Source organism: Palaemon carinicauda, chromosome 2 (assembly GCF_036898095.1).
Source record: "Palaemon carinicauda isolate YSFRI2023 chromosome 2, ASM3689809v2, whole genome shotgun sequence".
Taxonomy (NCBI): Eukaryota; Metazoa; Arthropoda; class Malacostraca; order Decapoda; family Palaemonidae; genus Palaemon; species Palaemon carinicauda.
The window spans coordinates 29704523-29722554 of record NC_090726.1 but is presented as its reverse complement, the minus strand read 5'-3'; the positions used below and the strand labels follow the sequence as shown (position 1 = coordinate 29722554).

The window sequence follows — 18032 nt, the reverse complement described above, 5'->3', positions numbered from 1 at the left end:
ATTTATTTTACTAATAAAAATAACATTTTTCAATATTAAACTTACCCGATAATCATGTAGCTGATTCACACCCAGGGGGGTGGGTGAAAAACCAGTGTACAAGACTAAAGGATAGCTAAGTATCCCGTATTTCATATAATCAGTTATCCACAATAACAATGAAATAATAAGTACCTGGTAAGGAAGTCGACTTGAACCGTTACTCTGCCTTTAATAAGATCGTCTTCCTTACTGAGCGCAGCGTTCCTCTTGGGAGGCTGAATCAACTCAAAGGTGCTAAAGTATACAGGGCTGCAACCCATACTAAAGGACCTCATCACAACCTTTAACCTCGGCGCTTCTCAAGAAAGAATTGACCACCCGCCAAATCAACAAGGATGTGGAAGGCTTCTTAGCCGACCGTACAACCCATAAAAAGTATTCAAGAGAAAGGTTAAAAGGTTATGGGATTATGGGAATGTAGTGGCTGAGCCCTCGCCTACTACTGCATTCGTTGCTACGAATGGTCCCAGGGTGTAGCAGTACTCGTAAAGAGACTGGACATCTTTGAGATAGAATGATGCGAACACTGAATTGCTTCTCCAATAGGTTGCATCCATAACACTCTGCAGAGAATGGTTCTGTTTGAAGGCCACTGAAGTAGCCACAGCTCCCACTTCATGTGTCCTTACCTTCAGCAAAGCAAGGTCTTCTTCCTTCAGATGAGAATGTGTTTCTCTAATCAGAAGCCTGAATAGTAAGAAACTGAGTTCTAAGAACTTGGAAAAGAAGGTTTCTTGATAGCACACTATAAGGCTTCTGATTGTCCTGGTAAAGGTTAAGACCTTTTTAGATAGTACCTAAGAGCTCTAACTGGGCAAAGTACTCTCTTCAGATCATTCCCCACCAAGTTGGACAGGCTTGGGATCTCGAACGACTTAGGCCAAGGACGTGAAGGAAGCTCGTTTAGCAAAAACCGAGCTGCAAGGAACATGTAGCCGTTTCAGATGTGAAAACAATGATCCTGCTGAAGGCGTGGATCTCACTTACTCTTTTAGTTGTCAAGCACACGAGGAAAAGAGTTTTTAATGTGAGGTCCTAAAAAGAGGCTGATTGGAGAGGTTCAAATCTTGATGACATAAGGAACCTTAGGACCACGTCTAGATTCCAGCCTGGAGTGGACAACCGACGTTCCTTTGAGGTCTCAAAAGACCTAGGGAGGTCCTGTAGATCTTTGTTGGTGGAAAGATCCAAGCCTCTGTGGCGGAAAACCGCTGCCAACATACTTCTGTAACCCTTGATCGTAGGAGCTGAAAGGGATCTTACTTTCCTTAGATATAACAGGAAGTCAGCAATCTGGGTTACAGTGGTACTGGTTGAGGAAACTGCATTGGTCTTGTACCAGCTACGGAAGACTTCCCCTTGAGACTGATAGATTCTGAGAGTGGATGTTCTCCTTGCTTTGGCAATCGCTCTGGCTGCCTCCTTCGAAAAGCCCCTAGCTCTTGAGAGTCTTTCGAAAGTCTGAAGGCAGTCAGACGAAGAGCGTGGAGGATTGGGTGTACCTTCTTTACGTGAGGTAGACTTAGAAGGTTCACTCCTAGAGGAAGAGTCCTGGGAATGTCGACCAGCCATTGCAGTACCTCTAAGAACCATTCTCTCGCGGACCAGAGCGGAGCCAACCAACGTCCGCCGTGTCCCTTTGTGAGAGGAGAACTTCTGAAGTACCCTGTTGACAATCTTGAACGGCGGGAATGCATACAGGTCGAGATGGAACCAATCCAGCAGAAAAGCATCCACGTGAACTGCTGCTGGGTCTGGAATCGGAGAACAATACAACAGGAGTCTCTAGGTTATCGAGGTAGTGAACAGATCTATGGTTGGCTGACCCCACAGGGCCCAAAGTCTGTTGCAAACATTCTTGAGAAGGGTCCACTCTGTGGGGATGACCTGACCCTTCCGTCTGAGGTGATCTGCCATGACATTCATACCGCCCTGAATGAACCTCGTTACCAGTGAGCTTTCGATCTTAAGACCAGATGAGTAGGTCCCTTGCGATCTAGAACAACTTCCACGAAAGAGTCCCTCCCTGCTTGAAGATGTAAGCCAGGGCTGTGGTGTTGTCAGAGTCCACCTCCACCACTTTGTTAAGCTGGAGGGACTTGAAGTTTATCAAGGCCAGAATAACCGCCAACAACTTCTTGCAAATGATGTGAAGTGTCCTTTGCTCCTGATTCCATGTTCCCGAGCATTCTTGTCCGTCCAAAGTCGCACCCCAGCCCGTGTCTGATGCGTCCGAGAGGAGACGGCGGTCGTGTTTCTGAACAGCCAAAGGTAGACTTCCTTGAGAAGAAAGCTGTTCTTACACCACGCGAGAGAAGACCTCCTCTCTTCGGAAACAGGAACTGAGACCGTCTCTAGCGTCATGTCCTTTATCCAGTGAGCAGCTAGATGATACTGAAGGGGGGGGAGGTGGAGTCTCCCTAACACGATGAACAGGGCCAGAGATGAAAGTGTCCCTGTTAGACTCATCCACTACCTGACTGAGCATCGGTTCCTTCTCAGCATGCTCTGGATGCATTCTAGGGCTTGGAAGATCCTTGGGGCCGACGGAAAAGTCCGAAAAGCTCGACTCTGAAGATCCATACCCAAGGAGACAATGGTCTGGGATGGAACGAGCTGAGACTCCTCAAAATTGACCAGGAGGCCCAGTTCCTTGGTCAGATCCATAGTCCATTTGAAAATCTCCAGACAGCGACGACTTGTGGGAGCTCTTAAAAGCCAGTCGTCTGACGGAGCCGGACACAAGATCATGATACTACTGCACAGTCTGTGAACTGTCAATCATGGGCAAGCGAGGAAGTACAGTGACAACCCGAATCTGTCTAGACTGTCTGGGTCGTACAGACAACTCCTTATCGGGTTGCTGAGGTTGCCGCACTGCGTCACAACAAGTCACTTCTGTTGGTTGTTGAACGTCTTCCCCGTGACACATTGACTCCGTAAACAAAAAATCCTCTAACAAGGACTAAGCCTGGACTGCATGTCATGCAACACAGCTCAAGGTCTATGGGAGCAGGTGTGGTAACAGACGGGATTAGCGACTGAAGTGGAACCATTACCTTCCCTGGAAGCATGTTATGCTTAAATAAAAGTCCATAAGAGGTTATGCAGCTAAAGGCTCCCTCCAAATGACAGAGTCCTCAAGGGAATATCAGAAGGAGGGAGAAAAGAACTTTCTCATCTACAGGGACCATATCCTAGAAAAGCTAAGTTCTCTCAGTGAGGGTTCACTGGTGCAAAAGCAGCAGACTAGAAGGCAACGTTATGAAACTGCTTGACAGTCTAGTGAGTTGGCAACAACCAAAGATGTGTGACTGAGAAGCATGCGGTAAGGTATGCAGAGCATGATGTATGCAGAGTATGCTGTATGCAGAGCATGCTGTATGTAGAGCATGTTGTATGCAGAGCATGCTGAATGCAGAGCATGCTGTATGCAGAGCATGTTGTATGCAGAGCATGCTGAATGCAGAGCATGCTGTATGCAGAGCATGTTGTATGCAGAGCATGCTGTATGCAGAGCATGCTGTATGCAGAGCATGTAGTAAGCAGAGCCTGCTGTAAGCAGAGCCTGCTGTAAGGAAAGCAGAGCGTGTGCATGGGGTTTAACATTTCTCAGACATTCCATGACCAGTGCTAGAGTGCTTTATGCATGCTTGCATGGAGTTTTAATATCAACATAATATTAACCTTACATTCATAACTCATGAATCATATTTTTGCCATATTTGCGATCTTGTTAAAAATATATTGCAAGGAATACAAATATATTTTTATAAGTAATACAAATAACCTCCATTATCATATGGTTTGAAAATGGAGGTAAGGTATGCTGAACAGCAGAGTCAGAACGAGCTGGAACAACAATAGTTGTGGTTTCCTCTTCAAGACTCTGTTGAGGGAACACCTGAGGCTCAGTCTGCAAAGGCTGAATAAAAGACAAGCAGAAGGAAGGCGCATGGGTGGAGGGGGCTGACTCCTAGCATGAGTGGTTGAACCCAAGGGTTGCGCTTGCTGAGCGGTTGGCGGAAGCGGAGTAGCAAGTTCCAGTTCCTGTGGTGTGAGCGGAGCGCGATGAGGAAGAGGCTGCGCAGAACAAGGTAAATGTCTCGCAAGCTGAGGCTCCTGAGGCGCAAGGCTAAGATGTTGTGGTGCTTGCCTTGTGGAGGGTTGAGCTCGCTGCAGCGAGAGCTGAGGAGACTGACTCATGGACGGGAGAGGTTGTTGTACCTCAACCGAGTGTTGCATCACTGGTGGAGCAGCAAGTGGAGGCGGAGGAAGAGAGGTATAATCCTCCTGATCCCATTGTAAAGGTTGCCTTAAGGAAGGCGGAGGCTGAACACCACTGGGAACAGCAAACTCAGCACGTGGCTCAACATCGTACGCCTGGCAGGTGGTACTGCGATCAGGCGGAGCGAGCGTGGGCGGAGGGAGTGTAGGCGGAGGCGGAGGCGCAACACTCTCAGCCCGACACTCACGCATCAAGTCCGAAAGCTGTGCTTGCATGGACTGTAGTAGAGTCCACAACATCGTACGCCTGGCAGGTGGTACTGCGATCAGGCGGAACGAGCGTAGGCGGAGGGAGTGTAGGCGGAGGAGGAGGCGCAACACTCTCAGCCCGACACTCACGCATCAAGACCGAAAGTTGTGACTGCATGGACTGTAGTAGAGTCAACTTGGGGTCGGCAGACACTAAGGTCTGCTGAGGTAAAGCCTTAACAGCAGAGATCTGTTGCGGCAGAACCTTACTCCTCTTAGGCGGAGTGCATTCAACTGATGACTGAGGAGAGTCAGAGCTAACCCAATGACAGTCATCCGGGTTGTTGAACTTTAACTTCGTACGTCTGGCATAGGTCTGGACTTTACGTTTAAGAGGTCTTGAGACCTGAGACCAGCGTTACTCTGCCTTTTCTCCCCTAAATCTCTTCTGCAGACGAGCAAAATAAGGGCTCAATCGTCTGCGGGTGGGAGTGACGGTCTCGGTAAGACACGCCCACAACCACCGAGGATACTTCTGTGCGCCGATCAAGGCCTGCTGAACCCTTATGCCCTTCGACATTGCTTCTCCCCTGGTCTTGGGAGCTTGCAAGAGGTCCCGGACTGGGAGGACGACTGGCGCGCACAGAAGTACCCTCACGCACAACACTGACATACTTTGCGCTAATCACTTATCACTTTGATTTCTGTTTGCACTTATTTCACTGAACTCGAAACTTTAAGTGGATTGTACCTGAAACACGCAATTCTATCCTTTCTCAAAAGTTAGTAATTGCGAAAACAGAATTACAATGTAACAGAAAAATCTAATGAAAGATAATTCAGTGGCTGGAAAGAGACTAAACACTAGATCACTCTAGAAACGTTTAGTTTCTTCCCCTAAAGAGACTAGGGAGAAGAGCAAAAACGATAACGACGTTACTCGTACGCCTGGCAGGCTTGAATGAAACGTTTATTCTCCTCTTTCTCCCTCCGTCTCTATCTCTCTCTCTCTCTCTCTCTCTTGACTTAGAACCTGAGAGAAGAGCCCAATCATATATATCGTTAAAACATATTATTGTTAAAGGAAAAAACTGAAATATTTCCCAAAATGAAAAGTTCCTTTATTAGGATCAAAACCATTAAGTTAAGAAAGAATGAACAAAACGCTAGACACGGTTACTCTTACTGCAACGTGAAACCGTGAACATTCTTTCTCTATCGTAACGATAGAGTGCAAGTTGAACGTTCTGAACGTCAACAACTGCAGAGACAAAACAAAACGTTAGTTCAACTTTGAAAACAGTACGAGACTATCAAAGAAATTCTTTCAAACTCTATGGCGGAAATAGCATAATATGTTAACAGGTAAAACCGAAATGACGGGCTCAATGTTAATTAACTTCGGTACCTTAATAAATCTATAATTTTTGTTAAGCAAAATTAAGAAAGAGTCTATACTCTCTTAGACACCAACACTTCCGTCTAAGGGAAGGGTCGGCCATTGAAAGGTGAACGAGAGTTCACACTCTCTTCGTCACCATAATTAATCAAATTAATTCCAAAAGCTAACTAAGCTAATATAGAAGTTTCCAGTAAAGCGACAGCCGAAATCAAAGAGAAATACTTCACCAAAGTCGTGAAAATACTCCAAGAACATAAGCGTATCCCAGAACGTCTTGCCGGAAGCACGACAGAGGAATAATTGAGGAGGTGTCAACAAGAAGTACTTGAGTACCTGGCCACAGGTGGCGCTGGTAAATACACCCCCTTCTAGTATTGTGATAGCTGGCGTATCCCTCCATAGAATTCTGTCGGGCAACGGAGTTGACAGCTACATGATTATCGGGTAAGTTTAATATTGAAAAATGAATTGTACTAGGAATAGAGATCCAACATATCTGTGAGTCCTTGATTATGCTGAAAGCTAATCCAAATATACAGCTGTACTGTACTGTATATATAGAAAATATAACTTAACATGGAAAATTTTGAAAATAATTTGTATTTTTCCTAACGATTAAAACCAGAGTCCTTTACATAGGAATGGATATCAGCAAAGCTAGATTACTTGCCAATTAAAGTTTTATACATACATATACCAAGACACTTCCCCCAATTTTGGGAGGTAACCGACATCAAACAAATGAAACAGAAAAGGGGACCTCTCCTCTCTACATTCCTCCCAGCCTGACAAGGGACTCACCCGAGTTCGGCTGGTAATGCTAGGGGTGCCACAGCCCAACCTCCCCCGTTATCCACCACAGATGCAGCTTCATAATGCTGAATCCCCTACTGCTCTTACCCCCGAGGTCTTCCAAGGCACCGGAGGAAACAGCAGAGCCTACCGGAACTGTGTCACAATCGCTCGCCATTCATTCCTATTTCTAGCCTGCTCTCTTGCCTCTCTCACATCTATCCTCCTGTCACCCAGAGCTTCCTTCACTCCATCCATCCACCCAAACCTTGGCCTTCCTCTTGTACTTCTCCCATCAACTCTTGCATTCATCACCTTCTTTAGCAGACAGCCATTTTCCATTCTCTCAACATGGCCAAACCACCTCAACAAATTCATATCCACTCTAGCTTCTAACTCATTTCTTACACCCGTTCTCACCCTCACTACTTCGTTCCTAACCCTATCTACTCGAGATACACCAGCCATACTCCTTAAACACTTCATCTCAAACACATTCAATTCCTGTCTCTCCGTCACTTTCATTCCCCACAACTCCGATCCATACATCACGTTGGTACAATCACTCTTTCATACAGAACTCTCTTTACATTCATGCCCAACCCTCTGTTTTTTACTACTACCTTAACTGCCCCCAACACTTTGCATCCTTCATTCACTCTCAAACAAACATCTCCTTCCACTCCACCATTTGCTGCAACAACAGACCTCAAGTAACTCTCCATTCAACATGACATTCAACCTCACACCACCCTCCCTTCTCATACATCTCATAACCTTACTCTTACCCAGATTAACTCTCAACTTCCTTCTCTCACACACCCTTCCAAATTCTGTCACTAATCGGCCAAGCTTCTCTTCCGTGTCTGCAACCAGTACAGTATCATCCGCAAACAACAACTGGTTTACCTCCCATTCATGGTCATTCTCGTCTACCAGTTTCAATCCTCGTCCAAGCACTCAAGCATTCCCCTCTCTCACTACTCCATCAACATACAAGTTAAACAACCATAGCAACATCACACAGCCCTGTCTGAGCCCCACTCTCACCGGAAACCAATCGCTCACTTCATTTCCTATCCTAACACATGCTTTACTACCTTTGTAGAAACTTTTCACTGCTTGCAACAACCTTCCACCAACTCCATATAACCTCATCACATTCTACATTGCTTCCCTATCAACTCTATCATACGCATTCTCCAGATCCATAATGCAACATACACCTTACTGCTAAATATTTCTCGCATATCTGCCTAACTGTAAAAATCTGATTCATACAACCCCTACCTCTTCTAAAACCACCCTGTACTTCTAAGATTGCATTCTCTGTTTTATCCTTAATCCTATTAATCAGTACTCTACCATACACTTTTCCCAGCACACTCAACAAACTAATACCCCTTGAATTATAACACTCATGCACATCTCCCTTACCCTTATACTGTATAGGGGTACAATACACGCACAAACCCAATCTACTGGTACCATTAACAACACAAAACATATTAAACAATCTCACCAACCATTCAAGTACAGTCACACCCCTTTACTTCAACATCTCAGCTCTCACACCATTCATACCAGATGCTTTTCCTACTCTCGTTTCATCTAGTGCTCTCCTCACTTCCTATCTTGTAATCTCTCTCTCATTCTCATCTCCCATCACGGGCACCTCAACACCTGTAACAGCAATTATATCTGCCTCCCTATTATCCTCAACATTCAGTAAACTTTCAAAATATTCCGCCCACCTTTTCCTTGCCTCCTCTCCTTTTAACAACCTTCCATTTCCATCTTTCACTGTCTCTTCAATTCTTGAACCAGCCTTCCTTACTTTCTTCACTGCTTTCCAAAACTTCTTATTCTCTTCATATGAATGACCCAGTCCCTGACCCCACCTCAGGTCAGCTGCCCTCTTTGCCTCACTTACCTTGCACTTTACTTCTACATTTTTCTCTCTATATCTTTCATACTTCTCTACACTATTACTGTACTCTGCAGCCATTCTTCAAAAGCCCTCTTTTTCTCTTCCACTTTTACCTTCACTCCTTCATTCCACCATTCACTGCCCTTCCTCATGCTGCCTCCAACAAACTTCTTGCCACACACATCACTTGCAATCCCAACAAAATTTTCTTTTACTAACTTCCACTCCTCTAAATTACCCGTTTTTCTTACTTTCACTTCGTCATATGCCATTTTCAACCTTTCTTGATATATGACAAAATCGTAGGTAATTTGTATTTTTCCTAACTATGCAAACTTTAGCTATTTAATATGGGTAATTACTTTCGGCGTAGCTGAAATGACGAGCCATTAGAATTTTAACAAGGGTTTACTACCCCACCGCTAGTTAGCTGGGGGTAGGGAGGGTAGCTTGCTTACCCCCCCCCCCCCCATCACACACACCTGTGCTTGAGCTCACTTTGCTTAGAGGTAGGACTTCACGGGGGATAGGGCTGGCGGGCAAGTTTGATTAAATAGCTAAGGTTTGTATAGTTAGGAAAAATACAAATTACCTACGAATTTGTCATTTGTTCCGTAACTGAAATACAAACCACGCTATTTAATATGGGTGACACCCCTTAGGAAGGGTAGTAAGTCCCAGCCAGTACTGGCTTTTGGCTTTGCCCGGGGACTCAGTATCTGAGTGTGTTAGCACTCAACAATAAGGAGTCCCTGCACCTCGCTAGACCCTTGCTGCGCAAGGGCTGCGGCCTACGTAAGCTGTGTGTGGAGGTCTGAAGTGTGACTCGTCCTAGGAAGTTGACCTGTAGTCCTTTAGATGGAAACTTTAGGCTAGGACTCTCCCAATACCACCTCGTCAGGGTATGGGGACGCGACAGTATTAGCTTAATATTAGGAACACAAGGGAGCATGGTTTACCTGTAGTGGTTCGAGGTCAGCTGTGCAGAGAACCAAGGATGATACTTTCCCCAAGAGAGGGGAGGATAAAGAAAAGAATAAGGGCCAGACAAACCTTTTCATTCATGCAGACTGAGACCGGGTAACAATGCCCTTAACCTTCTGCTACTTCTCCATTAAGGAGCCTGGTTTAAACCAGCTGTTGTGCAGCCACCACAGGGCCGATAGAGAACGTATCGAGCCTCCTGTGGGTCATGTCTTGCAGGTAGTGGGCTGTGAAGGTCGTCTGACGCTTCCACACCCCCGCTTGTAGAACCTGCGTCACTGAAAAGTTCTTCTTGAAGGCCAGGGACGTAGCTACGCCCCTGACATCATGTGCTCTAGGGCGACGTGACGGAGGAGGGTCAGGATTCAGGGACAGTTGGATTACCCTACGAATGCATGCTGAGATAGTACAGTATTCTTGGTAACCCTCCTCTTTGTTCTCCCAGTGCTCACAAACAATGCCTCCACTTGGGGACGAACTGCAGCCGTTCTTTTCAGATATAGCCTCAGACTCCTTACTGGGCACAGTAGAAGATGGTCTGGGTCATCTGTTACAGAACAAATACTCGAAATCTGGAAAGAGTCGAACCGAGGGTCCGGCACTCCCGGATTCTGAGTCTTAGCAACAAACTCAGGGACGAATCTGAACGTTACCTCCTCCCATCCCCTTGAATGGGCGATGTCATAGGAGAGACCATGAAGTTCACTGACTCGCTTGGCTGAGGCCAAAGCTAGTAGGAACACCGTCTTCCAAATCAGGTGGCTATCTGAAGCCTGGCGTAATGGTTTGAAGGGAGGTCTCTTAAGATACATGAGAACTCGAACCACGTTCCATGGAGGAGGTCTCACTTCCGACTGAGGGCAGGTAAGTTCATAACTTCGTATGAGTAGGGAAAGTTCCAGCGAAGAAGAAATGTCCACTCCTTTGACCCTGAAGGCTAGACTTAAGGCTGAGCGATAGCCTTTCACTGCCGAGACTGAAAGGCGTTTCTTCTCGCAAATACACGAAGAACTCCGCTATTGCTGGAATAGTGGCATCGAGTTGAGAGATACCCCTTCCACGACACCAACCACAGAAAACTCGCCACTTTGCCTGGTAGACCCCTGCAGATGACCTTCGCAGTTGTCCAGACATCCTGTTCGCAACTTGTTGCGAAAATCCTCTCTCCGCGAGGAGATGCTGGATAGTCTCCAGGCGTGAAGTCGAAGCGAAACTACTGCTTTTTGAAAGATGTTGGCGTGTGGTTGTTTGAGTAGCTCGTGTCGTGGAGGGAGTTCTCTCGGAAGTTCCGTTAGGAGTTGCAGAAGGTCTGGAAACCATTCCGCGTGATGCCATAGCGGAGCTATAAGGGTCATCGATAGATTGACCGATATTCTGGTCTTGTTGAGCACCCTCCTCATCAGACAGAACGGGGGAAAGGCGTATACGTCGATGTTGTCCCACTGTTGTTGGAAGACATCTTGCCAGAGAGCCTTGGGATCCGGGACTGGGGAGCAGTACAGCGGCAGTTTGAAGTTCAGCGCTGTAGCGAACAGATCCACAGTGGGGGAACCCCACAAAGTCAGGACTTTGTTGGCTACTAGATGATCCAAAGACCACTCGGTACTCACTATCTGAGACACTCTGCTCAGACTGTCGGCGAGCACATTCCTCTTGCCTGGAATGAAGCAAGCCGATAGTGGAATCTAGTGGACTTCGGTCCATCTCAGTATCTCTACAGCAAGATGGGATAGCTGCTCTGAAAAGGTACCTCCTTGCTTGTTGATGTAACCTACTACTATGGTGTTGTCGCTCATCACCACCACAGAGTGACCCGCCAGGTATTGTTGGAACTGTTGAAGGGCCTGGAATACGGCCTTCATCTCTAGCAAATTTATATGGAGGCACTTTTCTGATTCTGACCACAGGCCTGAGGTCCTGTGGTGCAGAACGTGGGGCCCCCACCCTTTCTTTGAGGCGTCCGAAAACAGCATCATATCCGGGGGGAGGACGAGAAGATCCACTCCCCTTCGTAGATTCTCGTCTGTCACCCACCAATGAAGGTCCCTCTGTTCCGCAGGACCCATAGGGATCATGACGTCTGGGGAATCGTGACCTTGATTCCACCGGGACTTGAGTCGCCATTGGAGAGATCTCATTCTGAGGCGACCGTTGGGAACTAGACGGGGCAAGGATGAGAGGTGACCGAGGAGACGTAACCACGATTGGGCTGGGAGCTCTTCTCGTCTGAGGAAAGGACTTGCGACCTTCCTCAGCCTTGCTATCCTGTCGTCTGATGGGAAGGCTTTGTGGAGATTGGTGTCTATGATCATGCCTAGATATACCAGTCTTTGAGTAGGAAGCAGAGAAGACTTCTCAAGATTTACCATGATCCCCAGATCTTGACAAAGTCCCAGAAGTTTGTCTCGGTGTCGAAGAAGGGCTGACTCCGAGTCTGCTAGGATCAGCCAATCGTCCAGATAACGGAGGAGATGGATGCCGATCCTGTGTGCCCACGAAGATATTAGGGTGAACACTGGTGAAAACCTGTGGTGCTGTGGAGAGACCGAAACACAGCACCTTGAACTGGTAGATCTTGTTGTCTAGGCTGAATCTTAAGTACTTCCTTGAAGACGGATGGACTGGGATCTGGAAGTAAGCGTCCTTCAGGTCCAGTGTACACATGAATTCTTGCGGTCTCACTGCAAGTCTGACCGTGTCTGCCGTCTCCATGCTGAACGGGGTCTGCTTGACAAACCTGTTCAAAGCTGAGAGGTCGATGACTGGTCTCCAGCCAACAGACGCCTTCTTTACAAGAAAGAGTCGACTGAAGAAGCCTGGGGACCCGTCGACGACCTCTTAGAGAGCGCCCTTCTTCAACATGGTCTCGACTTCTGCCCGCAGGGCTTGCCCCTTGCCGATCCCATGACAAGGGAACTCAACGACACTGGATTCGCTGTCAGGGGAGGTAGAGATGTTGTGAACGGGACGCGATATCCTTGACTGATTACGGAAATCGTCCAGGAATCAGCCCCGAGTTGCTGCCACCTTTTGCGCAACTTTGTAGGCATCCCCCAACTGGTGGACATGCAGGGGGACTGCCAATCCTAGCGTTTGCCGCCTCGGCCACTCCCTCTAGGATTCTTTCCTCCCCTGGAGGACTTTTTGCCTTTCTTGTCCTTGACAGGAAAGGGCTTAGACACCGATGTCTTCGCTGTAGCTGCTGGTTTCGTGGTCTTGGTAGGACGTGGTTGCTGGGTTGCTGGAGGCTTATAGGGCTTCATCAGTACATCAGTACTCACCAGCAGCCAAAGTCAAAGTGAAGGTAGCGCAAACTGTTGAGTGGGCGGGGCCTACCCCACCAACCAGCTGTACATTATTTATCTCTTTAAAAAGTTTTAACAACTGTTTCACTCTAAGCTGAAGTCATACTTCTATTAAATGTTGAAAATTTGTATTATGTATAGGAACATCTTTATAAGCATGTGAGTTATTTGCATGGCAGCAGATTGATCCCAGAGTAAACTGTTAATTGGGGCGGATACTACTGAGGTTCTGCACCAGAGCGGGTGGTCGGGCTTGCCTGGCTGACGTTCTGGAGAGCGACTCATCAGATGATAATGGAACTGAAACCAGACACCTTTTTACCTTTATTATTCACTTTCCCCCTTATATACTCAATGGAAATAAACACCAAAACTTTCTGCAGCAGACTATTTCTGATAGAAAACTTGACATACCATAGTATTTCCCAGTACATTTTCAAGTTGTGCATATCAGAAAGTTTTAGCCATATTAAATCCAATAACACCCCCTGACCTGGGTACAACTACTTTACTTTTCCAAGGGCTACCATAGGACTACATTAACCCTTTTACCAGAAATAGCATGTTCCTTAGCCTGACCTATTGATTATCTATGAATGGAGGGTTCTTGGTATTACCGTACTTATGGTCAGGGAAACTTTCTTAAACTGCTAACCTAAACTGGTACTATTGTAGTTTATTACAGGGTAATATAACCTAGGGAAAAAACAACTTTTTTTTATAGAAAAAGGTACGTTCTCTTCGAAAATAACACTTGTTCCTGTCGGAAATGAAGTTTCAAAAAAAAAAAAAATACAGTATATATATATATATATATATATATATATATATATATATATATATATATATATATATATATATATATCTGAAGATAATGGGGGACCCCCAGTGGGAACTCAGGGTATTGGGTGGGGAAAACATACTGGGGAAATGGTATATAATGGTAAAACAAGCCTTTTCTTCTCTATACATTACCTTCTAGGATGTATAATAACCCAATGAAAAATAATGCTAATTATCGAGCCACTAGCGCAACAAGAACCATTATATTTAGCGTTGCTGTTAGAGTAACATTGTTAATGTTAGCGTGCGCAGCTCAACATTACCGCTTGCCAGTACAAACGAGCTTGATGTTTTTTCGCTGCCCGCGGCGGAACAAGAGCCATTATATTTAAAGATTTTAACAGAAAATATATGTTTTTCTCTATCAAATATCATGATTTAACCGGCTTTCATCTTCTTTTCAACCCCAACAACAACAACCAGTTCGGCTACTTGAAGTTAGGCGAACTGATTGTTCTGTTCGTTTGCGCTTGAAATGGAGGACAAATTCGGTTAAATCACGTTACTTGCTACAGGAAAACATATATTTTCTGTTCGATATGATACCCTGTAGACTTGTAAAACTTTACCCCTAAACTAACCTACCTGGGCCCTAAACTAAAGTGACAACACATTGACACATGCAGAAATGTTGTCCCCACCAAGACTAAATTTAAGCTATAATATTTTTTTAAAAGCAAGTATGGTGCAACAGTTTGACCTCGAAAAATGTTACTTACCGGTACAATACTCTATGACAAATCATGCAATATCTTACGTCACTTTCATTAAGCCATGGTATGTGGGGGAGGGGTTGTTTAGAGTAAGGTCATCTAGATAGGTTTAGGAAGGGTCACTGGTCTGCTCAGGCATAGAAGCAGTTCGGTTCAACTCCAATTTACTTACCATAACCAAACCCTATTATTAACCAAAAACTATGTAGAAGTACTGGTAAAATTTAAATGCTTACATTAGCCTAGTGTCGAAGAGGTCGTAAACTTGGTCATTGAAAACGTTCAATATCAGTATTTAGTAGACAGAAAAGCTTTTCATCTAATTATAAGTCATCAAACTTCTCGTAAAACGTGGTTTGCTTAATGAAAGATTGAGAAACCTTTACTATGATTAGGTATCAGGTGCCACGATGTAAATATTTGTAAACAAACTTCGGTTTCCATTCATTACGTCACGAACTCACGATTACGTTTTTATTCGCGGCTGAGGCTTAAGCTTCACAACGGCGCCTCATCTTGTTTGGTATTTATCAGTAATAGTATTGTAAATGTAATTTATTATAATCTGTGCGCTTCTCTTTATATATGATATCTAATTTCTAATTAATTTTAAATTTTACTATCATTATATCCAGTGCCTTGATATTACACCATGTTTATTTCTGTAAAGTTAACTACTACTCCAGTGGACAAGTTGATATATTTCATATTATCATTACAAAACACGCAGTGCTAAAGAAAATAAGATTTAGAAAAAACTAAAGTTTCTCTCCTAGTGTATTTATTGATGAAGTTACAAAGAAGATAAAGGGTGTTATCAATGTTCCCTGCGGCCATGACCGCCAACGTTTATTAGGCTCCAATATATGTGTTGATTGACTTATACACTATGCAATAGGGTGAGCAAAAATTAGTATTAAATGATGTGTCCACTGATGGGAACAATTATAACTATTAATGACAGGTCTCCCCGATTCGATGGGAAGACGTTTGAGCAAAAGAGGGATAAAAGACGTAAAATAGAACGTAGAGTTAGTCCATAGTATGGTGTTGTCGAGGATAGTTCCACCATTCCTTTCCACTGTACTATATTGCATATATTGCAAGTCTTCCGGTTATTTAACTTCATATCGTGTCTGTCTGTCTGGCATATTCCTTACATATTTTCCTGTCTTCATGCACCTGACAACACAGATTACCAAATAACTCTTCTTCGCTCAAGGGGTTAATTACTGCACAGTAATTATTCAGTGGCTACTTTCCTTATGGTAAGGGTAGAAGAGACCCTTTAACTATGGTCAGCAGCTCGACTAGGAGACAGACACTCCAAAATCAAACCATTCTTCTCTAGTCCTGGATAGTTCCATAGCCTCTGTACCATGGTCTTCCATTGCCTTGGATTAGGGTTCTCTTGCTTGAGAGTGCACCTAGCACACTTATCACCATCATCTCTTCCTACAGAAAAGGCCTCGGTTAGATTTCGCTAGTCGTCTCTATCTTGGGCTGTTAAATTTAATACTTATCCACTCATCATTAAATGCTTGGTGAACTAATCTCTCTTGGGAAGTGCGAAGAGCATGATCAAACCATCTTTATCTACCTCTCACCATGATCTCATTCACACACTGCACCAGAGTAATTTCTCTTAGAGTTTCATTTCTAATAATTCTGCCCGATATTCTTCTGAGGTCTTTGTTCTCAAATGTACAAAATCTATTGGATATATTTTCATTGTCATACCACGACTCTTGTCCCTACAGTAACACCGAGTTCACTATATTGATATATGACTAAAATTTGTATGTAATTTCAGGTGATTTGATTTCCAAATTTTATTTAATCCAGACATACTATTCTATCTTATTTCTTTTCCTCTTGTTTTACAAAGTTTTTACTGTCTATATTTGAAAGATTTATTCTAATGTTGTTACTATTCTTAAAACATTTTAATAGTTCATTTCTTCTGTAATTTATTTATTTCCTTTCTTCGCTAGGCTATTTTCTCTGTTGGAGCCCTTAGCCTTATAGCATCTTGCTTTTCCAACTAGGGTTGTAGCTTAGTAAATAATGATGATAATGATAATAATAATAATAATAATAATAATAATAATAATAATAATAATAATAATAATAGCGCAATTGAATGTGATGTCATAGTTTATGAATACAATTTTGATTTCAAGCTTAAGCAGCCTAAGCCTATGTGGTCCGTTCCATAACCATTGTAATATGTTAGATCTGCGCTGGGTGATATCAATTATAATAAATAAAAATTCAAGGGCGTATATTAAATGACATGTTATATTTATAAATTGAATTCAACAGTATATAACCCAAGTGACAATTGGTTGAACATGGAGGGTTCTTCAGCCTATTTAATTCTTGAAACGAAAACTTGTGTCTTGCACAGCTGAGTCAGTCAGCTGTTCGTGCATACAGTCTGACCGTCTGATTCGAATCAAACAAGTTGAAACAACAACGTGACGCCCTTATGTTTATTTGAAGTGATCTGAATTGTGGAATTTCTGGTGCATTTATAAAGCAGAGTCACATGTATACAATCCCAGCACTGGAAATTTGAACTATTTGTGTTTCCTGGGCCCATTTCTGTTAGTTTCATTTACAAGAATAGCGATGGTAAGTCGTTTTAAACATGTTCATTTTATGGTTGATGTTTGGATAACGTTCTCAGCGAGGAATTTAGATTATCTAGTAATGCTATTGTATAACATTCTCCATAGTATTGCCAATTGTGGACGTAAACTCCAGTACATGAGTACCCTATGTGGGTCAATAACAGAGAGATAAGTTGTCCTAACTACTGTACAGTATATCTCAATTCCTTATATGAATTTTCCCTCGACTGTTATTTCTAAAGCTATTGTTGATATATTTGAAACAGATGATGCACATTATTAGTTAAAGCACTAAACAGGTTATTTATGGTAAATTTGTTTATCAGAACAATATGGGCTAGAATTGACTATTGAAATCTGCTGATTTAAAATCGTTTTGGGAAAACTATAGTCAACCCACCATAACTCGATAAATGGATTTTCGCTAGAAATCATTATAAAAAACGTTCAAAACACCAATAATTACACGACTTATGTTTTTAAAGCCGTAAAAGACATTGTTCTATAATAATAAAAAGCTTACCTTTTATTATTAATGATACATCTTCAATGTAATATTTAGCTAAAAGTAATCCCGTCAATTTCTCTAAATTTTAAATCAATTCATATATTTTTATTCCCGTAAGTTTCTTTAAATTATGAAAATGTGGATACAAAAAATTGTTTGATCACCATTTGTTATGATAAATTTAGTTCTTTATATATATTACAAGTAGGGGTTAGTGGTGTCATTACACATGATGCACAAGGTGTTACTAAAGTTACTAATCTTGTTGAATAACTTTTAACTTTTACCCTACCTCACTGTTCAAACTGCTAGGCTTCTCAGTTGAACATCTGTGCTGAATGGCCTCCCAAGCCCCTGCACATGGCCATATACTCCAAATTCCACCAGTAGTGGTAGGCTGC

General features: G+C 43.6%; 2 protein-coding genes across 5 annotated transcripts in view; one reads left to right on the top strand and one right to left on the bottom strand.

Moving 5' to 3' along the window:
* LOC137623379 (uncharacterized) overlaps nt 1-18032 on the bottom strand; it is a 130507-nt gene that overhangs the window by 47727 nt on the left and 64748 nt on the right. For 2 of the 3 annotated variants that reach the window (XM_068354216.1, XM_068354213.1), the window contains exon 1: nt 14724-14939. The exons of the other annotated variant lie outside the window; for it this stretch is intronic. The gene's annotated coding sequence lies outside the window, so the exon portion shown is untranslated. Of the gene's footprint in view, nt 1-14723; nt 14940-18032 lie in introns of those variants that run through there. 3 annotated transcript variants of the gene reach the window in all.
* LOC137623367 (uncharacterized) overlaps nt 16783-18032 on the top strand; it is a 45021-nt gene continuing 43771 nt past the window's right edge. Inside the window, exon 1 of one of the 2 annotated variants that reach the window (XM_068354205.1) lies at nt 16783-17124. In XM_068354205.1, the coding sequence (XP_068210306.1) occupies nt 17122-17124 (3 nt within the window). In that variant the 5' untranslated portion in view covers nt 16783-17121. Of the gene's footprint in view, nt 17125-17930; nt 18024-18032 lie in introns of those variants that run through there. The other variant, XM_068354201.1, reaches the window with a different exon arrangement.